The sequence below is a fragment of the Rhea americana genome, unplaced genomic scaffold (assembly GCF_003343005.1).
Source record: "Rhea americana isolate MKP2758 unplaced genomic scaffold, rheAme1 scaffold_278, whole genome shotgun sequence".
Taxonomy (NCBI): Eukaryota; Metazoa; Chordata; class Aves; order Rheiformes; family Rheidae; genus Rhea; species Rhea americana.
The window spans coordinates 1047791-1070794 of record NW_028186399.1 but is presented as its reverse complement, the minus strand read 5'-3'; the positions used below and the strand labels follow the sequence as shown (position 1 = coordinate 1070794).

The following is a 23004-nucleotide window of genomic DNA, read 5'->3' as shown; positions in this document are numbered from 1 at the left end:
GCCCGTCACCGTCATGAGGCGCTTCTGGCGCTGCGTGTAGTACTGCCGCAGCCAGGCGGCCCGCTGCCCCTCGTCCCAGCGCCCGGCCATGTCGCCCTGCGCGCCCGCCCGCCGCTGCATCAGCAGGTACAGCAGCAGCAGCAGCGGCTCCTGCATTTTCAAATCGGGAGCCCGGCCCGCCCTGGAAGTGGAAGGGCCTTGCGCGGGGTCACGGCGGGCCCGCGGGGGGGGAGCGCCCGGCGGCCCCGCCCGCACCCCGGCAGCGCCCGGCTCGGCTCGGCTCGGCTCGGCTCGGCTCGGCTCGGCCCCGCTTGCACCCGCTGCGGCTCGGCTTGGCTTGGCCCGGTTCGGCTTGGCTGGGCTCGGCCTGGCCCAGCCCAGTCCAGCTCGGCCCCAGCTGCAGCGCCACCCAACTCAGCACAGCCTGGCTCGGCTCGGCCCAGCTCAACCCGGCCCAGCTCAGCYCAGCCCAGCCCGGCCCGGATCGGATCGGCCCTGCGGGGTCCAGCTCAGCCCGGCTGGACTCGGCTTGACCTGCCCCATCTCAGCCCAGCTCTGCCCAGCTGGACCCAGGTCAGCTCAGCACGGCCAGGCTCCGCTTCACTCTGCCCCGTTCTGTTCAGCACGGCTCAGCTCAGCAGAGCCGAGCACCCTCCTGGCACAGCCCTGGGATGGTGCAACCTGGTTTGGCCCGGTGCAGCCCAAGGACAGCGAGGTCCTCAGGCAGAGGCTGTGCGTTTGTGCCCCTCTCCGAGTTCAGTCCTGGCTGTTKCTGTCACAAAGATGATATTTTATTGAATCTGGATCCCTCCCAGCTTGCTCCTTTGCCCCCCAGGGCGTCCTTCCCCCCCCCAACCTCGGACAAAGGAGGCTGGCACCAGCCTGGTGGCTACCTGCAACCTCCCCCTCCACCCCAGTGATTTACGCACTTGATTAGCTTTAAGCTGCGACATGTCCTTGGGCTCTGCAGGTCTCCCRAGTTTAGATGCTCTATTCATATGCTTAAAGCTAAGTGCATTGGGTGGTTGCTGGCCTGGGGCTCTGGAGCCCTTTGGCACCCTTTGGCTTTTGTATTTCAGGTCGCACCACCAGCGCAGATGGAGTCTGAAATACCACGACCTGTTACATGGTCCATTGTGATTAATACATGTACATTTAGTTTGCTGCACACGCAGGAAAGCCCAGAAAAGCAGGCTGGACTCCTGCTTTGGGGAAGATCTTGCACTAGGTAAAGTGCGAGTAAAGAAACAGTGCAAGTTTCTTAATCCAAAAGTGCTCCAAAAGGGGGCAGGATGCCCCCCAAATTGGCCCAAAAGTGGTGCAGGATGCAATGTCTCTCCAGAGTCTTTTTGGATTTTTTGGACCTCCACTGGGTGTGGAGACACTGAATATCCTGCTGAGTTCCTGTATGACGACTGGGAACCAAGACCCTCCCTCCAGGCCACTGGAAAAAAGGCTGTTAGGATGCTTAATTTCTTGAAAAATCTATTTTTTTTTTTAAAAAAAATGAATTATTCAAGCTTGCACTAGTTGTCAATTATTAGCTTTTTGTTGTTGTAAATATATCCATAGAAGTGAACTTCAAATGGGAATTTGATCAATCACAGAAGACTGAGCATCATTAATAACATGGGAACCACAGGCCTACAGCTTACTGCATCGCAGCATTAAAAACAGTAGTAAAACCAAAATCATGGCTGCATATTGCTAGTATAGGGCAGGCTGTTGGCCGAAGGCTGGTACTTGGTTATAAAAGCACTTGAGTGTTACAGCTAGACAGAATTTGCACATATGAAATATTTCACTGCCTTTGATCCCTAATAAATTTACCTGCAAGGCCCRTGCTGGCAGAAGAGATCACAGTGGGAAAACAGTGGGAAAGGCAGCTCAGGTTGCTTACAGCACTGGCTCTTGCACAGTCGCTTGTGTTGGGAATGGCTTGAGGGAGTGGAGTCCTCGCTGCTGGCGTAGTCTGAAAGGGCTGGGAATGGCTCCCAAGACTACTGCTCTCACTCCGCTCTCTAAGAAAAGCCTAGTGGTTGAGCTCCTGTGCCAGCCTCCCGCTGGAAATGGCTGRGACAGAATTTTTGGGAGATTTCTTAACAGCTGCTTACTCAGATTGCTGGAGCAGCAGTGACTGTTGGCTGCAAGCTGCACTCACGGCAGCAACCCTCAGTTGCTGCGAGGCAGGTTACACCGCAGGACCGTGCGATCACTGACAACTCCTGTAGGACTGCTGCCTTCAGCAAAATCTAGCAGTCCATGCTTCATTTCAAGCTGTGCCGCCAGCGGGGAAATGCTCAGAGCCCATCGACCGAATCACTCCATCGACTGTATTTCTGGCGTCAGAGGCTGACCCTCTCCTCTTAGACATTTAGCCTAAAGGGAAGAGCAGAAAGTGCTGCTCAGTGAGCAAAACCAGAACAGCAATTAGCTGGACTTTTTGCCCCTTTCCTCATGGATGTGCGGTTTCTCAGCGGGTTCAGAGAAGGATGCAAAGATGCTGCAGCACCTGCATCCCGTCACCCACGGCAGCACTCAACCACCGAAACGCTGGGGTCCACCACCTGCCCCCGCCCGGCTGCATTACAGCACGGGGTATTTAAAAGGAGGAGAAAAGCGCGTGTTTTTGTCCTGCTGAGGCGTTGGGCATGCCCACAGCTCCCCRGCAGCCTCGGAGCCCGGGCCGGGGGCTGACGCTGCCCAGCGCAGCCCCAGGGGCACCGGCGGGAGTGCCGTCGCACCCCGGGGAGCCAGCCTGAGGGGCGCTGAGCCCCTTGCCCCCACAGCCGCCCCCCGGCTCCGCCACGACCCCGGCCTGCTGCGAGGTGATGTCAGCAAGCGTGTGCCCCCCAACCCCCTTCCCCTAGGTTGTGCTCAATCTTGCCCAAAAGGTTTCTACGAGGGCGAGGAGCGTCGGTGTCGTACACCCGGCCCGGGACCCCGGCCCCGGCCCCGGCCCCGGCCCCGGCCCGCTGAGGGAACTACTCGAGCGCCGCCGCGGCACCGCGACCAGGCCGCAGCGGTTGCCAGGGGCGACCAGCGCGCCCGCCGCTTCCTGTATTGATTCGAACGGGGAAGGTGGGCGGGGCGCGCTCCCGTGATGCCCCGCGCGGGGGCGGGGCCTCGGGCGGCGAGCGGAGGGCGGGGGCTGGCTGCTCGCAGGCGGCCGCCATATTGGGCAGCGCTGCGGCCGGCGGAGACTGACAGGAGGAGGCGGAGCGGGGCCGGGCCGGGCCGGGCCGGGCCGCGCAGGTGAAGGGGGGGGCGGCGGCGGGGCCCGGGGCCGGTGTCACGGCTCCGGGAAGAGGGGGGGGGGAGGTGGCTCCCTCCCTGCCTCCCGCGGCGGGGCCGCAGCCCGGCCGGGGGGTGGCGGGGTCCGCGCCGCGGCGGGGCCTCGCCCGCGGGGTGTCCGCCCGGCTGCCCGCGACGTCCATCCCCGCGGCGGCGGGCCCGGCCTCCCCGGCGCCTCCCGTGCCGTGCCGGGTCTCGAGCAGCGGGTGACGGCGCTCCTCCGCGGTGCCCCCATCCCCACCTTCTTCTTTTTATTTTTATTTCCGAACGGAGCTTTGTCAGGCCTGACAGGTGGGAACTGAATTGCTCTGAGGTCGCGCACAAGTCGTCGCGCACAGGTCATTGCGCCGCGTTGCCTCGCGCAGCCAGGCCGCTGCGCCTGCCGCCTGTCGGAGCCGCCCCGGCCCCGTGAAGGGGACGCGCCCTCACGCTCTCCGGCGAGAACTTCGACGCGTCCGGTAAAGGGCTTCGCGCTCCTGAACCCGCCCGCCTGCCCGGGAGATGGTTGTGCGGCTCTGCCCACAGCTGCTGAGAGGTCTCCGAGCAGACCCTTTATTCACCCAGCTTTGGAAAGGCGCGTTTGGAGCTAGAGGAGAGGTCAGCTGCTGTCTTCACAGTGCTCCAGTTCTTGATCAAATGGCCAACACCAGTGGTAGCCACGATGGTGGTTTGTGTGTTGTGGAGTCTAGCAAGAGAGCAGCCCACCACAGAAACTTCTTACCATGCATTACTTGCTTATATACAACATAAGCTAGTGATATGCTGTTGTTCTGATGGCTCCTCAGTGGTCTGAGGGAACTGAATACCAATTTGTGTCTTTCATTAGGTTTTTAATACATTAAGTCTTGCAAATAGAAAGCACTACACGTGTTCAGTGAGTTACAGGCTTTAAATCTTAAAAACATGAACTGAGCATCTGAGCATGGTGAAAGAGAGCATTTTTTTGCAGTAGGCATTAAAGCTTAAAAAAAGGTCTATTGGATTATCTTAGTCATCTATCAAAGCTATCTTAGGCTTTGTTGCTTGGAGAATTTTATGCGATTTGTTGCTTCTCCTGAAGGCATTGTGCCCATTTGCTTGGGAAGTGCTGAGTTTTATTGAGTTAGTGTATTTAATAATGCCAGCCTAGTGTTTTGTGCCTGAGATTCCTTGCTGAAAGCAATTCACTGGCTGGTAACAGTATCTCATATAAGATTTATTTATTTATTTTCTGTGTAGACAAAATTTTCCTGGGCTGTTGACTGAGGCCTTTTTTTTTCTTTTAAATCTGTGACTGAATTCTATGACTTACTTCTTATTTTGTGAATTGACCAGGGATACCATTGCATCTTCAGTAGCTTAAGCCTTATGATAAAACGCAGGCCTCTCTGAATAGCCTGGCTTTTCCAGTAAAGCTTCATAAACAAAGCTGCTGGTGAATTTTTAATCTTGGATTTTAGTTTACTGACTTCTGATAAGGCTTGCAATAAAACAGACCTTTTATCTGGAACTGATGTTCTTAACAGCTGTTCGTACCTTGTTTTGAGACATTAAAAAAGATCATCAGACAACTGTATTTTGTGGGTTCTTCTATCTTGTAAGAAGAAACAATGTTATGAAAGTTGTATGCTAATAGCTGTATGAAAAATAGACTTTGGACTGTTTTAGAGCTCAGCAATCTGTGGGCAGGTAGATGTTATGAAAGTACTATTTGGGAGATACAGTGCTTTGAAGAAAGGATGTCTCATCTTTTGCGCTTAAAAGATTCTCTTGGTTTTCCTCTGCCTCTTGAAGCATGATACGCAATAGGACAGAGTATACAAACTATTAAAAGTAAAGCTTAAGTACTGCACTCCTTGAGTCCCCGTTTCCCTTTCATTAAGTGGCTTGTGGTACATTCAGTAAATATCTTCTAGGTAGTCACCAAAATGAACACCACCATATGGTTGTGGATGCCCAGCCAGAAGTAAATCTCCTTATTTCTACTGTCTGTCCAGTGGCTTTTCCAAAATGTGTGTTTATGTGGGGAAAGCTGCCATCAGGTGACAATCTAAATAGAGCTACTGTTGACATATTTGGCCCTCTGCTTTGTCTGCCAGCTCTCTTGGCAGAGACCAAAGACTGGACAGATAGAGGTTGCCTGTAGCTCAGCTTTCATATCTTAGTAAAGATACGGTGGTGGGGTGGTATGTAGGAAGCTCTGTGGGGTTTTTTTTGATTGTGCCCTCTGTCTTGTGGGGCACATAGGGTGGCAGCATCCAGACTTACCAGTTTGGCACATCTTAAAACACGGACTGAGATGAAATTTCAAAACAGAACATTGCAAGATTGATTTTTGTACCCTGTATGCCATGTAGCGATATGAGGAAATCATACCCAGTTCCTTACCTAGCATTTGGGAATGTTCTTTACCACCTGCAGAAGGCAATAGCGTTTCACACCTGTTTTGCCCTGCTGCCACCCTGGTGCAAAAGCACAGGTAGCAGTAACTTGTTTCCTTACATCAGCAGGACCAGTGGAGCAGATGGAAGTTACAACCTGTTTGGTACTCGGTCTTAGTATTTCTAGAGCCTGATCTGCCAGTGTTGAACCAGATTTTTAATTCAGCCTTCAGAACTTTAATTAAGCCTGTGCAGCAGCAAAAAAGGAAGAGTTGCTCATTGTCTAAATAATACATCTCTAAAACTAGGGAGTGGTTTTTTTATATGCTACCTGCTTTATTTGTTTTGTCTTCATAATAAATGAACCTGTCATGAGGCTGGCTGTTAATTAGGTGCAGAGATTGCCTTTTGACCCACAGGCAAGAGCTGACACAGAAGTGACCCAGCACTGAACATGTGTTATGTTTTAGCGCTGTATGTATTTCCCAGCATATGGCTTCCTGCACTTCTGAAGACTTTGTTCTGTATTTCAACTTCCTTAGGAACAGGTGTGTCTCTCTGATTTATGGAGGGAGACGGGAAAAGGAGAAAAGAAGAAATAATCACTATATGAAGGCAATAAAAAGGGTTTAATGTTGATGCTTTTGAGAGATCACCTGCTGAGTACCTGATTGTCCTGACCTGTCTGCTTAGATAAAGCCTGCACTCCTAATAGACTGTTGTAAACTGCATTGAGATCTGTGAAGATACAGTAACTAACATACAATTTTCCTAGTTTATTAAAATTTGCTTGAAGCAAACTTGGAAATCTCTTAGGCAGGGGCTGGGCTGCTACATGTATACAACAGTGTGTGTGTGTGTTGAGAGGGTCTGCTAATTCTGATGGTCTGATCTCTGTAATTGAGCTTTACACTTGTGTTTGAATCATGAGTAGAAGAGTTGAAAATGTACTTGTCTTTTGTGTATGGCATAGCAGACTACTCTGTCAGCCTCCCTTCTTTCCTTCTCCCAAGGGAGAAGTGGAATTTAGGAACGAAAACATATATCCTGGAAGTGATGATAATATCTGAGTGTTATCTGTGTGAAAAAGTAGCAATAGCAATGTTCTTAGCAGATTTCCTGGAATCTTCTTCTTGGATGGGATCGTACATCTAAGGAAGGGTTTTTTTTTTTTATTGTTGTTCCTGGCTTAGTTAAAATCATCTGGGCATGTAATGGTGTATTGAGAAGAAGGTGCATTAATGGTGTTCGTTTTTAGTAAAGGCTCTTCCAGAGATGGAGGTTTTGTACTGGGTTTCCTGTAGGTGTTCTAACCTTGAATTTCTGCTGGCATGTAAAAGTTCACGCTGTGTCCTGAGCTCTTTGTTCTGAATGCTTCATCTTTGGTTCATGCAGACCTTCTGCAGGGTTCTGTGACCTGAGTTGTGCTGAACTAGCAAAGTTGCACTGTGGTTTGTTGGTCAGGGCTCCTCTGACATCTAGAAAGCACTTTTGCTTTGAAAAGTGAAAGGGCTTTGCAAAGCCTTAGTTTCAGAAGCTGACTGGAAGACTGTACAATATTTTGTAGCTTGTCTGCAAGTGTAGGTGTAGATGCAGTGAGTTAAAGATTTGTCGCCTCCAGTCTGAATTACAGGTTGGGCTCTTGCCTGTGAGGAAGAGATGATGTTTTTATGACACTGGAAGCAAAAGAAGGCATGAATAGCTGCAGATACCGTTGATCTTCTAAGCTTAGTGTAGAGCTGCAACATCTCAAGTTTCTGTGCTACTGTTATGAATCAGGAGGTTGAGTGGAGGCAGGAGATGAAAAAGTTCTTTGAGTCACTTTGCCTTTCAGATTGAATTTGGCTTTAGTCTGAGCCTATTGTTGGTCATAAAGTTGACATTTTTGGAATTTGAACATTGTAGAATTGATGGTGGTGAGTACCTAGGAGGCCTGTTAGCTCCCTGGGTAGGTAGAAGTTGTTCCCAGAATGCCGTGACTTGTACGGACATTGAAAAGGCAGAAATAATACAGATCCTCGCAGGACCCTCAAGTAAAGAGTAGTCAGCTGAACGTTAGTCTGAAACGCGCTGATGTAATGTGATAGTTTCTGCAGTAATGTCTTAGTTCATTGGTGGAATGTTAAATCTCTGCAGCCTTCAGGAGCGAAGTACAGCAAAATAAGGGTGGAGATCTTGAATGTCGCCATGATACAGAAGTAGTATTTTCTTTGCTGTTAGCGTGATCTCTTTGTAATACCTGGTTGTGAAGAATCATCTTTAAGTGTGAGGCAATTAAGATTATATTTTGAAATAAAGTTTAATCTGCTCTTCTCATATAAGTACTTTTATAATTTTTTTTTTATATACTAATACTTTTGTAAATCGTTGGATAAGAGATTGCCTAATTATTTTAAAAAGATAAACATGGGTAAAATTTACACGAAGCTCTAGCTTTTTGTACTGCTGCTTTTAAAAGAAGATTAGTTACTTAAAAAGAAATGGTTTGGCATAATAGCTAAACTTCATGACTGTTGCTTAAATTTGGAATAGCTCTACTTCAGCTTGGCTAAGAGCACAGTATCTTGCTCCTTCTAGATGTTAGTGTTAGCACTCCGTAGCTGGCTTTAGTGTTCTGTACGCATTTATAGTAGGCTTGACTTGGGCTGTATTTTTTTTCCGGCTTATTCAAAAGTCTAAAAAATAAGAGAATCTATAATAACTGGAAATATGCTTTGATACTCCAGGGTGAGGCAGCATGAGCTAACTGAACCAACAGCTTTCTCCTGCCAGAAAAAGCCATTCCTGGCTACACGTTCTCTCTGCTTCCCTAGTGCCAGCTTTGGCTCTCATTGGACCGGACCCCTCAGCGAGTTGATCCAGCTTACCGAACCAGCAGAAAATTTCTGCTCTTTTGGATTGAGTTAATTTTCTGTCATCCTAGTGAGCCAGATAGACTTGCAGGGGGGTCAAACAAGAGCCAGAGCTAGCACAGAGGAAGAGCTGGGATAGATCATTGGAAAACTAGAACATAGGCTTTTGGGCAGCAGGATACGTGAGGTTGATTTCAAACCCTGATGCTCATGACTTAAAGGCTAAGTGATTTAATCATTTTTCCATCATTTTCCCCTTGGTAAATTATAGGGTTAATTCAGAGAGCTTTTAGATGCTGAGCACCTGAAAATCTCTCAAAATTAATACTGGGGTGCTGTTAAATACCAGTCCATAGAGAAGGTAGCCTCTCTGGTTTTGGGTAGGCTCTTGCTGTCTCTAAATTCATGTGTGTGAAAGTGCGTTGGCTTTCAATTTCCTGAAAGCACCCCCCCCCCAATAAAAGCAAACAACCCTCCCCCTTTGCTTTAAGAACTGTAAGTTGTCCTCTTGAAGAAACAAAGGATCTTGAGGAACCAAGTCTGTTATGAATTCTTTCTGAATACATATTTTGTTACTAATTAACTGGCTAGTTTATGCTTGGAGGGGAAAGGCTTTTTTACTCCTGAAGAACTTGTGTGTTGTGACTCTTAGTGTTTTCTTAAGGTACCCTAAGTCTTATCTTTAAGATGGCTGGATTTCATCATAGTTAGAATTATTGTTCTGAAAGAAATGCTATGCAGAGTGGTGGCGCTGAACAAAAGTATGTTTTGTTCTTTTCATTGACCCAACTTTAATGTATTCAAATACATAAATATGTTTTTCTCAGTATGGATCTGTTTTTAATAAGCCTGCATGCAAAATGCCAGGCAGTTGGCAGGGAAATGAATGCAGTTACTCTGCAAAATTGTTCGTTTGCTGTTTGAAAGACAGCTGGTACCTATCTGGATTTGTTAGCAAGAGTTGAAGTTGCGGTCTTTGTTGTGGGCTCTGTCATAACTGAACTTCTTGTTTGGTTTTTGACGTGGTCTACATGGGCAAGGCAAGGCTCAGGCAATCCTTGACCATTTTTTTGATATGGAGTTGTTCGAGCTGTTCATAAAAACGGAAGGTAATTGGGGATGTGGATGTTAAACATAGGAGATGCTGCTGAAAATGAGACCACAGGATCTGATCCTTTTCTGGTGAAGTTGAGAGACCAGAGGAATACCAAAGGCAGGAGATCTAGAAATATATTGCACCTGTACATTTAAACTTAAATGGAGCTTTCTATGTGACTACATATAGATCTTTCACAAATATTGTCTTGTACAATTATAGGAGAACACTGTAAATGTGTGACATCGTCTATTTGATTATGCTCCTAGCGCAGGTTCTGCAAGCTGATCTCCTTTTCCAGGGCGTATGAATGTATTTTGTTAAAATGCTTGGTTGAGAGATCCCCTTAGCTGCAAAGGTAGGTTTGGAAGATAAGTGAATAAGGATAGTGTTAACTAAACTAAAAAGTGAAGAATAGTGTTAGCTGTGGGGTGCATTAAATTTTTTTAACTTCCTCTGTTAACAATGTCAAAAAGACTTCTAATTTTTCACTCAATAATGCCCTATCTCTGATATCTCATTTTATTCAGTAGAAACTGGTTATTGCCAAATTTAGTAGCTTTCTCCAATTTTGCCCTTGAAAGAGCATACGGGAGAAATCTCTTAAGCTGAGGGATGAGGGTGGCAGGGGTAAGCAGGGGGTACTCAGAAACAACTTGGCATTATTTCTTTAAGGAACACTCTTATAAAAGTGTTAAAATATTTTACGACAAGAAAATGAAAAGTCCCTAAGTTCCAGTAGTTCTTAGAAGTTCAAGTTCCAATTAACAAACAGTTTTTTTTTTTTAAAAAAAAAAAAAGGTAACTGTGCTAGCTAATAGATGACTGTAGTCCAGAGTTCATTTACTTTGTCATCTTGCTTTCAATCTAATTTTGTAAAATATTGCAATACTTAATTTGCATCTCACTGGCTTACAGCATGTGCTGCTGTAACCTCTCTAATTTGGCAATATGCCCCCAATTTTTAAAGGTAAACATTGGGCAGATTTTGTGTTCTCGGAGGCAAACTTTTTTACAGAAAATCTCGTTCAGGTGGCAGCAGGTAGCTGCAGGCAGTTCCATCATGGGCCCTGTATGTGGCACTGTGTAGCCTGTTCCTATATGACTTTCTCCCAGGACAGCTGCTGGTGTGCAGTTACACACTTGTGGCAAGATCCAGGAGGTATCTTGAAGCAGCTTCACTTGTGTAGCTGGTACTCTAGCGAAATGCAGTAAATGTTTGTACGACAGCAGTGAGTGAAAATCACTGTGTTCTGTAGAACTTGCATATGCCTGTGCGTTGAGGTTTTCTGTGTGGAGTGCGTGTTAGATTCCACCTTTACCTTTGGGGGTGTTTATCTCGGGTTGAGAGACAAGCCTGACGTGCCTGGTATTGGCATTTTTGTGTCGACGTGAGCTGGCAAGATGTGTAGTGCACCCCCTGTTCTCTCTCGAATTTTCAGATTGAGTGTAGCGAAGGTGCTCAGATGGATGATGTCTTCCTCTGTCCATTCTATTTGTCAGTTCTCCCTTCTTCTAGACAAAGCATAAAGTATATGCAGGTTGGAAGAGGCTGGGCATAATAGTGCTGGTCTGTTACCTTAAGAGCCTGGAAAACGTCTGTGGTTACATATCGTCTTGGAAGCGTTAACTAATGTGTGTTCTAATTTAGCCAGCCAAATCTAGACTGTGAAACAGTCTTACAAAGCATCTTTCAAGCATACGTTTTCGGGTAAGGTGGATTGCAGCACAGATTAACATTGCACTATAGATATCCTCTGTGATTTTTGTGTACCTGAATATTTATCACTTGCTAAACTGTACTGCTGCAGTTTGTGATATGGGTTCATCTCAAGTATGAGGCTGCACTCTGTGCTCCGGTAGTGGTTCTCGTATGCTTAGGTCCTGTCAGACACAAAATGCTGATTGCCTGTGCGTGTGGATCAGTAACCAAGGGCAATAATGCAGAAAAAACACTATCAGCAGCAGCCTCATGCTATATTTTGTCACGGAAGTTTGATAACAGTGCTCTGGAAGGAAGATGGTCTCAAGTTTAAAGAATGGGCTTAGACTTCTTAGGTTCTGCCACTTGTTTGTGCATGTGAGCAACTTGTAAAGTTGGCAGAGAGGCTGAACAGCTTGAAGATAGAACATGTGCTACAGTTCTGCTCTTCTGATATGGCTTAATTCATTAATCATCTGAAAAGCACCTTAAACCTCTCTGGTCAACTGTAGAAAAGAACTGCTAAAGAGGCTGGCTTCTATATGAGAAGGTGTGGTATTTTGGTAACTTTCTTCCTCTAACTGTTGCAGCAGGCTAGTTACTGTTTGGACTTCATGAAGATAAATTCCTGGGACTGCTGAACTCCCCAACTCCCCCTATCCTTTCCACCATGGACCAGGATTATGAGAGACGTCTCCTACGCCAAATCAACATACAGAATGAAAACACGATGCCTTGCGTAAGTACAGATATGCTGTGATCTTAGTCTGGCTATTAAGTTGTTGTCTGTCTTGCATATGAATGTTTTTAACTTGAACTTCTGAAAGTTATAGGCCTCTTCTAAGCAAACCTAGATCTTTTTTTGGACTGTTTACCTTGCAAGGAGTTTGCCCTGCTCCACTCTTTCCATATATTTATATGACACTCACTTGAGAAGGGGTGGTGAGGAAGAAACTGCTTAATTTCTTCTTTCAGGAAGAGTTTCTGTGACTGAACTATGGTGTGCTCACCAGCTTTGTTAACAGAATAAACCAGTATTTGGCTCTTCTAGCCTTATTTAGCTTTGACAAAACTATTTTGATGATTTTTCAGGCCCCTACCGTGATCACCACTTGTTCTTACGTATCTTTTATTCTTTAATTTAGGTAGCAGAGATGAGAAGAACACTGACGCCTTCCAATTCTCCGATGTCTTCTCCTAGTAAACATGGAGACAGATTTATTCCCTCAAGAGCTGGGGCCAACTGGAGCATTAACTTCCACAGAATAAATGTAAGTTATTTATTTATTTATTTTTCCCCTCCCATCTCCTAAAGCTCAAAGTCTTGGAATTGAGGAAACAGTGCATTTTATTTTGGCTGGCAGAATTATTCTGCTCACCTTCTGTATCAGGATGTTCTGCTGCCCCAAAAGAGCTGTTCTGCATACAGATCTTGTGGCTCACAGGGACAGCCTGTTTTCAGGCTTCTTGGCATGGTATTTTATTTGCATATTGAGGTTTCTGTATGGTAATACCACATTTCTTCCTTTCAGGAAAATGAAAAATCACCAAGTCAAAACAGAAAAGCAAAGGATGCTACATCGGACAATGGCAAAGGTTAGACCCTTTCTACCACTTGTGCTGTGCCTATAGCTTTTTATTTCAAGTTGGTGCCAATTTTGGAAATCGAAAGTGAACACTGGCATTTCTATGCTTGTGCAAAAAGTCAGGTGGCTGTTTATGGGGTAAATGCACACATCACGAGAGTGCTCATATCAGTAAGCTGCTGACTGAGCAATTGGAAAGCAAGAGATTATTTGTATCCTTTGATCTGTTATGTCATGGAAATACTTTCCTGATGGAGTGGAAGGAGAGGACTCTTCCTGCTAAAGTAATTGCGTGCTTGAGCCCCAAGCACATTAAGAGGACTTGTTGGGCACATCACGCTGTCGCTCCCTGCGGAGCTACTTGCTTGTTTGGAGTTCTCTGCCTAAACACTTTTTGGGGTTCGCAGATGGCCTTGCTTACTCTGCCTTGCTGAAGAATGAACTCTTAGGAGCAGGGATTGAGAAAGTTCAGGACCCACAGACAGAGGACAGGAGACTGCAGCCATCCACCCCTGAGAAGAAGTCTCTCTTCACTGTAAGCTGACTACTTTGCATTAAACCAATGGAGATTGTCTGTGCCTTGTTTATATCGTAAGAAAAAAAGCATATAGTTTTGTCAAGTTGCTAGTGCAAGAGAGTTACTGTTGTCACTTTATTAACATAAGCTATGATAACAAAATCTGGTGGCCTCTAAAGAGGTCATGAATGTCTGCAATGAAGTGCACACTTCCTTTTTCCATACTGGCAAGGAAGCTGAGTTGGGACCAGGCTTTTCAGACACTCTAAAATTGTGGTAAGTGACCAAATCAAGGTTTTGGAACAACAGAGATGAAACTTTTAGTATGATTTGGAAGCACCTGGAAAAGGAAGGAACTGAAAAGGTTAGGAAATCTGCCAGTGAGTGTTGGATTTAGTTGGCATTGGATACCTGTGTCTGTGTTGCTTGTGATCTCCTAGGTCTTGGACATGCTCAGATTCTTATTAGATGGATTTTCTTCCTGCAGTATTCCCTCAGCACAAAGCGCTCCAGTCCAGATGATGGCAATGAGGTGTCACCATATTCCTTGTCTCCTGTCAGCAACAAAAGGTAATACAGATCCTTCACAGGCTGCAAGAAGGGAAGGGTTGGAACAGAAGACTGAGGTTCTCTAGTAGCACTATGAATCAGTTATGGAGGTCTGGGAGATTAAGCAGTTAGGGAGTTGAGTTCACTAAGGATTTCTATAGATATCCAACCTGCTTACCTATTCCTAAGGTAGTAGTAGATACCTACTACTTCTTGGCCAACCTTCAGTGAACCTGATTCCTTCAGTCTTATTTGCTGGAAAGAATTTTGCAGTCTGTGCATTTCTATAGAAATGCAGATATACTTTAAAGAGTGGCTATAGCAGTCTACAGTCTGCTGCAATATATAAAATCTTGTAGTTGTTTTTGTGTCTGCTCTGGTAAACAGTCAGAAGCTGCTAAGATCACCTCGAAAACCAACACGGAAAATCTCAAAGATTCCTTTCAAAGTGCTGGATGCCCCAGAGCTGCAGGATGACTTCTACCTGAACCTGGTTGACTGGTCCTCTCTTAATGTCCTCAGCGTTGGCCTCGGGACTTGTGTTTACCTATGGAGCGCTTGTACTAGCCAGGTAAATGATGATTGCTCTCTGGAAAGTGAAGTACCAGTTGTAGATGTTCCAGCCATAGTGTCTCTCAGAACTGTGGAAGTGGAACGCACTGTCTGAGGGATTTAACGCCTGTAATGCTCTGTCCCAAGTATTTAGTTTCAGGCAGCTAATAATATGGTATGATGGCAGCAGATATTTCTTACTTTGTTCTGTGTTATTTTCAAGGTAACTCGATTGTGTGATCTGTCTGTGGAAGGAGACTCTGTAACATCTGTGGGCTGGTCAGAACGGGTCAGTATAACATTGTCAACCACAAGAGCTGAAAGACTTAAAATTCAGACGCTGTCACTATGGCCATACAACTCTCTCAGTAGTTGTGACTTCTTGGGTCATTTCCCTGTCTTTCTCCAAACTCCCTGCATGTTTTTGAGCAAATGAATTTGCCTGTCTACACTCGGTTCCTCTCTACTGAATGAGAGGGGATGGAGGGCAATCTCTTTTAGCTTGAGGTTCTCTAGGCATTTGATAACGATGTATGGGAAGAGTAAAGCAACAGTTCACTTCTCCTCCACCTCTAGACAATAAAATGTGATGATAACTATGTTCCAACTAGGCTAGTTGGTTCTCTTTATTAAAGAAAAAATTCAAGACGGAAAAATACTGGATGTTTTTTTTAATCTTGTGGGTTTTATCCTCTGCATCCGGCTTTTATGTCCACCTCCACTTAATAGCTCTACTGATTGTGGGTTTTCTGTTTGTCTAGGGGAACTTGGTAGCAGTTGGCACTCACAAGGGTTTTGTACAGATCTGGGATGCGGCTGCAGGAAAAAAGCTTTCTATGCTGGAGGGGCACACGGCTAGAGTTGGTAAGGAGACGGGAGGCAGGGGGGCTTAGCTGTGTTGTTTCTTTAAAATTGACTTTTTTCTCCTTTTGTAAAGGAGGGGTCTGCTTGAAATACCAGGATTCAAAATTTATCGTGATTGATATTCTGTGCTGTTTTGAGCAGTCTTTAAAACATTATCACTTAGTAATCACTGTGTTTTGATCTTGGGTGTGGTGGTGCTTGAGTGGTTATTGCAGCATTATTGCAGGTGTTTCCTCCATGTCTGAGGCTTTTAGGTTTGGTTACAACATCTTTTTTTCACTGCTGCTGGCTTCCGTTTTCAGCCTTCAAACGGGCTGCTTTACACTGAGATTTCCAGTTCTCTCATTCCTCAGGGACTGTTTTTTTGCTCAGAAGTGTTGTGGATCTGATCACTGGAATAAGATTTGGGAAGTCAAGACACCTTCCAAGTTCTATTTCTGTGCTTTATTGCACTGTGAAATGGGATTAGGGATGCCTTGAATGAGTTTGTGCTGCTTAATCTTTCTTTGTATGCTATTTTAGGAGTTCAGACAGTAGATATAAAGGAGTTTCCTAAGCACTTGATTTTTGTAATCCTCCTCCAACTGTGGTGGCTGTTCTGCCTCCCTGCTCCTACACGACCCCTGCAACATACTCTTACGTTGTTGCTCTACCTGCATCACAGGTGCATTGGCGTGGAATGCAGACCAGCTTTCTTCTGGGAGTCGGGACAGAATGATCCTTCAGAGAGACATCCGGACCCCACCTCTACAGTCTGAGCGGCGGCTCCAGGGCCATAGGCAGGAAGTTTGTGGGCTCAAGTGGTCTACTGACCACCAACTCCTGGCATCTGGAGGAAATGATAACAAGGTATAGTAATTTTTGCTAGTCGTGTGGGGCTCAGCATCTCCAGATCTTCACCAAGAAATGTCAACCTCTCTTGCTTTAAGAATAATTAGTCTCTCTGAAGGAGCTTTTGTTTCAATCCTTAGACTGTTCCCAACCATAAGCACTGCTAAACTTCTACTTAGTCTCTTCTCTCCCTAATAAAATCAGAGGCAAATTTAATTGTGCTTCTGTATTTGGCTAATTGAAACTATAGGACGACAAACTCACTCCTAAACTACACTTCCTGACTTTGTTTAGGTAACGTATAGTTAGGTCTGTTGTAATAATGCTTGTGTATGTGGAAGGAAATTGAGTTTAAAAGCTGTATTAAGTTTTAATACCTATAACTTGAGCTTGTAGTTCACTGAACACCATATGGAGGAAGCATCTGTTATGAAGTAGCAATGTTCACAGCTCTTTGGAAAGGGTTGCTAGGTAGTGAATTTACCCAGTGTATATGTAACAGCTCAACTGTACCAAGTTCTTCTTGCTCAGAATATCTTCTAATAAACTCAGACATATTTCTAAATATGTGCTGGAACAATCCAGTCCCAAAGTCAAAAACTCTTAGGTTCATATTCAGTGACACTGTCTTTGGCTTCATAAGCTTAGCTTAAGGTCTGTTTTGTTTCCTTGTTAGCCAGTGGTAAAGTGGCCCCTCAGTTGAGTGTGGTAGGGAGGGACTGGCTTTCAGGGCTAAAATAGCTAACTGAGATGCATGTGCTTGGGCAGAGCTGTGAGAAATCATCCTGTTGCACAACCGCCTTCATCAATCCCACTGCGACATCGTGGTTTGTGGGTGTTGAAGACACGTGACTGCAGTGCAAGTTCAATCACATCTCTTCTCTCTGCCAGCTTCTTGTCTGGAATCACTCCAGCCTAAGTCCTGTCCAGCAATACACAGAGCATCTTGCAGCAGTAAAAGCTATTGCCTGGTCTCCGCACCAACACGGCCTCCTTGCCTCTGGCGGTGGAACAGCTGACCGCTGCATACGGTTCTGGAACACGCTCACAGGACAGCCTTTGCAGTGCATTGACACTGGGTCGCAAGTGTGTAACTTGGCCTGGTCTAAACATGCCAATGAGCTAGTAAGTTCCTCCCTCTCCCTGTTCAGTCCTGCTGCTGAGCTTTCATGTGTGAGGAAGCATGACTCTGACTTCCTTCTCGCCTTTCAGGTGAGTACCCATGGATACTCTCAGAACCAGATCCTCGTCTGGAAATATCCCTCGTTAACTCAAGTAGCAAAGCTAACAGGACACTCATACCGAGTCTTATATCTGGTAAGCAATGGCCATGTCTCTAGCGAAAACTTTTGTAGCTGTGTGTTTCTCTGTGGCTGCGTGTGCTGAAAAAGGATGCAGAGAGGCACTATAAGCTGCTTGTTGTCTAGGTAGAGATACGAATGTTGCCCTGCAAGCAGTGGAAAAGCTCTGCATCTGGTTTTCTTGCCTGCAAGGGATACTTTGGTTTGCTGCTATGGAAATGTGAGGCTTTATTAATGAATAGCTTGTGCTTCCTCAGAAGAGTTTTGGCAGGCTTTGCATCTTTTCTTAGTCGCTTAAGATTTTTACAATGTTTTTTCATTGGAGATTGCAAGCAGGGGAAAAATTTGACACTTTCACTTCTCCCAGTTTGGCATTAAAATGTTTGAGGCAATTAATCCAGCTTGATTTCTTACCTGCTTTATTAATGTTACATGGGGCTTTGAGGGGTGTCATTACAAAATAATATCAGCATATTTATCATCTCTGTGAGTAGATTCCAACATAAGTGACTAATGTTACTGGTGTTTGTCGGCTCTATCACACTTCCTGTCTTGGCACGCATTTATTGTCTGGAGAGGAATATCCTCAATTACAACTGACTTGGATTTCTTAACGCAGGAATCCTTTTTATGTTAATTCCATCCATGTGTTCCATAGCTAAATAAATAAGATGCAAGTACTTGAATTGGCACCTACTGAGACTGAATAAGGCACATGAAAGCAGAAGTAGCCGTTTGGTTTTTCACAGTCAGCCAAGTAGGAAGGAGAGTTATATCTCTGATACATTCCAGTGAAGATTGGTTTTCACCCTCAAAAGCGTAAAAATCATTGAAGGTTGTTCTCTCTTGGCCTTAGGCGATGTCCCCTGATGGGGAGGCGATAGTCACAGGAGCTGGAGATGAAACCTTGCGGTTCTGGAATGTCTTCAGTAAAACTCGCTCAACAAAGGTAAGGATGTTTTGTGTGGATAGCTGCAACTGTGTTCTGCAGGTAGGCTCAACCTTTGGGAGTGAATTTATTCTGAGCTTGCTCTATTTTGCTGCTTTGCTTTTGAAGATCTCTTTACTTTGTCCTATGGATGGAGGGATGTATGCAGTGAAGGGTTAAACCTTACTGAGATATAAAGGGATTTGCAGTCATCAAATGAAATAAAAGGTTGCCTCTGTGCACCAAAGACAGTATGACAGAACATCATTCTCCTGTCTGTTACAGAGCTGCTAAACATAGCAATGAAAAGCTGCTGGCTTTCCAAAAGCAGTGTTGCAGGGAGCTCGCCCTGAGCCTGCCATCTTCCCTGCTGGCATTCTGCTGTGAACTGACTGTGTCCTTGAAGATAATTATCCCTTAGTTCCTTACGCAGCTATTTAAAATGGTGGCTTGGGTGGAGATGTCCTGGGAAGTGCCACTAAAAACTTGCCTTCAGTGAAAGCAGATTGTGCCAGAAGGTCTGAGAGCTGTTTTGGGTATCTCAGAGGCAGTGAAGAACGGCAGAGCGATCTTAAGGAGTGACCTGCGGGGAGCTGGTGTGCTTATTGCTAGGTCTCCATCAGGTTTCTGGTGGCTCTAGGATACAGTTTCCAATAAAGCTGTGGGAATTGTATACTCCATGTTATCAGTGGGAAATGGAAAGTGTAGAAGCATTTATGATACTGGACTCTGGTGAGCCCAGAGCTCTTTCTTGGCTAGAGATGCCTCACTGACTTCATTATAAAAGGAGCAAGTGGAGTAGCATAGCAGCAGTCCTGTGGAGGTGCTCTAGACTTAGTATTTGCTTTGTCTTTTCTTTTTAGGAGTCTGTATCCGTTTTAAACCTCTTCACCAGGATACGGTAAACCCTCTGTATTATAACCCAGGAGACCACAGTCTGATGTACCAGGATAAAACCACTAACTTGGTGTGCATGGAACCCCAAACAGTCAGCCAGAAGGGGAGTGAGTGTCGGTGGCACTGGAGGATGGATCTAACAGATGCTAATTAAATGTGTACTTGTGAACCACATTGGGCAGTATTCGGGATGGGGTCGGGGAGGGGAGGGACTTGCCAAAGGTTTATGGATTTATCCTTCGTAAAGGGGGACGGGTACAAGAGTGTTAAAACAGCATCCTCCAACCCTTATTCTGCATACTGGAGAAAACATGTATGATATGGACCATTAAGACCGGACCAAGACCATCCCAACTGCTGTGTTGTCTCCTCTTAGGAGAGATGAGTATCCTTGCCTTTGTGGGAAGGGGTTTAATGTGCTGCTTTGGGTCCCTCTATCCTAGAGTGGACATTTTTGGAGGTAGGAACTAGCCAGACTTGTTCAATGCACCCAGTGCAAGGGCACTAGACTCCAGACTGGGTGTTAGCCTCTCTCATATCTAAGGACATTGTTTACAGCCTGGGATCTACATTACATGAAGAAACTGGAGAACTGAGTATTTTTCTTTGCATTTTTTCCAAATAAAACAGGTACTGCAGGGCTCGATACAACCATTCCCGTAAGACAGTTTAACACTGGCACACCTAACAACTGGCTTCAAACAAATACATTTTTGGGCTCTAAACTTTAAAGGAGATTTAAAGAGGCTCCACCTTTGAGGGAGTACATTCAAAGAATTTTAAAATTGCTATTGCATGTTCTAGGCTGATCTCCAAACTTTTAGTTAATGAAGAGGAAAAACAATGTCTTAAAAAAAAAAAGTATTTGGAGCTTCCCACAGTGCCATTTGTTACAGGCTAGTTACTCTAGAGTTTTTTTCTGAGGACAAAAGCAGTTGAGATGTGGTTAAAACAAAACTACTGTAGATCTGTTTTTCAAAGAAAGCATTGCCTCTTCTGGCTGGAAGGGGGGAAACACCAAGGCTGGGTGAGGGGTTTTTTTTATGCAAGGAAGAAGTGTTGGGTTTTTTTTTTATCTCTAAGTCAAAGCCAGGGACCTGTTGATTTTGTTTGTTTTGTTTTTCTTTTTTTTAAAAAAAAGTTGTATGGGAAGAGAGTGCCTGCCTGTGTGTTTGGAGCCCGTGTGATGAGTGCAGTGGGATGTGATGCCAAGCACTTGTGTGTATGTGTTGCTTTTAATTTAAAGAGAAGCTGTTATGCTTGCAGCAGCCTGTTCCTGTCTTACTTTGTACATGTGCCAACGCTCTCCCTGCTGTGCACCTGGCTCTTCTGTCTGCCTCATGCCCTCTCTAGTACATTTGGATGTGAGTGCTCATTTGGATTTTCCTGGCTGTGTATATAGACCTTGACCCATTCTCTGTAGAGTGTATAGGCAATACTTCCCCCCTGCCTTTTTTTTTTTTTCTTTTTGGAAACCAGACTGCAAGGGTGGAGGTGGGAATACAACTGCCTCTTCCCAGTGTCACCAGTATCCTTAGGGTAAGCTTCTGAGATTGGAAGGCTGAAACAGAGAAGGGCAGCGTAGTGCAGCTCTGTTCACTACAGCCTTGACCAAGTGTGCCGTTTACACCAGTGCCTGGATCGGGCTCTTCTGTGGCTTGACACTACCTCCACATATTGCGGATACTTGGGGGTGCTTGTGCGCTGGGAGTTCACCGCTCCTTAGCAAACTGCCAGCACTGGATCTCGAAAGCCCAAAGCAGCAGCCACATCATCTTACTGTAGCCTCGCTTGCCTCAAACATAATTTCAACACCAGTCTATAAACATAACTTCAATGTAATTTCTGAAACACAATTTCAACACCACTACTTTATTGTAGTAGGTACTGCAGGAGTACGAGGCTTTGTTAAAAACTGTCTAACGGCCTCCCAGTTCCTCCTTCGTTGCTCGTTACATTCACTGGCGTTGTTAAATGGATAGTGTGGAAGGACCACTGAAAAGCACTGGGGAGTTGTTAATTAAGTCAGATCATTAAGTTGGGAAGCAAGTTTGAACTGAAAGGCTAGTGTCAGGAGTCATGGCCTCTCACGGGTGTCTGTCCTGTTGTAATGTCACCCTTTTTGGGACAGCAGAGCCTGGCAAAGGGGGTTGCTTACACTTCGTGGGTGAAGGTGGTTGGTAGCTGCTGCTGTTGATTTCTTTCCTACTGTGTCCTGGGATCTCTCCTACCTAAATCCTGATGTGCAGCCCCCTAGGGGACACTGCTTTCTCCTTGAGGAATAAACCTTTAAGTAGATCGGGGGCAAGGAGGAGGTTTCTGAAGTTGCACACGAGTGACCCCAGAAAGTGGGGTGACTTCACACTGGTTTGTGCCCATCCTGGAGAAGGGAGTGCGGGGTTGTGCTGGAGGAGGAAGCCAGGCAGTCCTGACCGCGAGCGTGGGCGCTTGCTGGGGCTCGGGTGTCCCCTCCTCGGGGCTCCCGTCCTGCTTGGGATCGGGCTCCACCTCTCACCCCGCGACACGGGTGCCTTCCTTCGAGGAGCCCCCGGAGCGGCTGGGGAGAAGGGCGGCGTGGTGAGGGTGCGCACAGCCTGTGCTGTGGCCGCAGCTCGGTGCTCTCTCGTCTCCTAGCGTCTGGCTGGGCCCCGAGGAGGCTGTCGAGGGGGTCGGGCCCCTCGCTGCTCCGTTGCTGGCGCTGTGCTTCTCTTCTGCCAGGTGCTTTCACAAACTATTTCTCACTTTTCTTACTTTGGAGCTGCCTTGTGAGCAGGTGGGCTTGTGACTTCCTCTTCCGTCGCATTTGGCAGGGAGGGCTAGCGATTCCCAATCCATAGCTAGTCTGTGGCTGAGCGGCTTGGCTAACGAGCACGGAGAGAACGAGCTGTTCAGTTTGATTTAGCTGTTACAGTATGGCACAAACTCCTTCCCCCACTCTGCTAGCAGCTGCCAAGGCAGGAGTGGAGTTCCCAGAAGTGCTCTCTGCAGGTATTTTGCTGCAAGAGTGTGCGTTTGTGGGTGTGTGCGTATGTCTCGGCTCATATAGGCAAGTGGTGTGACGCTGTTGGCTGGCTGGAGTGTGCTGCAGTATGTTAACTGGGGAAAAGAGCAAAACTATCGTAAGCTTGTGATCGCCCCCCCCCCCTTTTTTTTTGGTGTATGATCTGTAAGTACTGAACTGTGCAGGCGGGTTGAGCAAAGGGTCCTCCCGGAGTTTATGCGATAAAGTCTGCAACCTCGTGGCATTGTTATATATAAGGCATCATATGGTGGAAGAAAAACATAGAGTGTTGTAACTTTTCCATGTAAAGCAATCTAACTGGCATTAAACAAGTTGTGACTTTAAGTCTGCTGCTGTCTGGAAATTGCATTTCTGAGGTTTTGCCCATGTGGGGAGAGGATGGCAGAGGCTGCAAGTGAATGCTTGGCAGCTCCCAACGCAGTGACTCTCTCTTTCCCACTGTGGGCCAAGAGCCCAGAGGAGTATCTAGGTGCTCCAGAGCCCAGTCTCAAAGGTCCCACGATCTCTGCAGCGAGCACCCTTGTCAGATCTGAAGGTACCACGTTTTTAAAGCCCTGATCTTGCACTTGGTTTATTGCTACTGCCCAGTTCCCACCTGCCAGCTCATGTTTGCTTTCCCTGCTGCTAGAAAACCAGAAAGAACCAAGAACTCC

The 23004-nt window shown here is 46.1% G+C and overlaps 2 protein-coding genes across 5 annotated transcripts in view; one reads left to right on the top strand and one right to left on the bottom strand.

The window, feature by feature from the left end:
• Positions 1–379, bottom strand: part of LOC146593895 (uncharacterized) — a 3701-nt gene extending 3322 nt beyond the window's left edge. Inside the window, exon 1 of the mRNA XM_085308545.1 lies at positions 10–379. Within this exon, the coding sequence (XP_085164671.1) occupies positions 10–156 (147 nt within the window). The 5' untranslated portion in view covers positions 157–379. The remainder of the gene's footprint in view (positions 1–9) is intronic.
• A 2760-nt stretch (positions 380–3139) lies between these two features.
• On the top strand, positions 3140–22675 carry FZR1 (fizzy and cell division cycle 20 related 1). 4 transcript variants are annotated; one of them, XM_085308539.1, is made up of 14 exons: positions 3140–3255; positions 11898–12043; positions 12450–12575; positions 12837–12900; positions 13298–13425; positions 13895–13977; positions 14344–14527; positions 14732–14797; positions 15270–15372; positions 16037–16221; positions 17095–17328; positions 17416–17520; positions 18361–18453; positions 19296–22675. In XM_085308539.1, the coding sequence occupies exons 2-14, from the start codon at positions 11975–11977 to the stop codon at positions 19335–19337; spliced, it is 1482 nt and encodes a 493-aa protein (XP_085164665.1). In that variant the 5' UTR covers positions 3140–3255; positions 11898–11974; the 3' UTR covers positions 19338–22675. The 4 variants fall into 4 exon arrangements, with proteins under 4 accessions (XP_085164665.1, XP_085164666.1, XP_085164667.1 ...); XM_085308540.1 differs by having other exon boundaries at positions 11895–12043; XM_085308541.1 differs by lacking the exon at positions 3140–3255 and adding an exon at positions 3496–3752 and having other exon boundaries at positions 11895–12043.
• Positions 22676–23004: the final 329 nt, after the last annotated feature.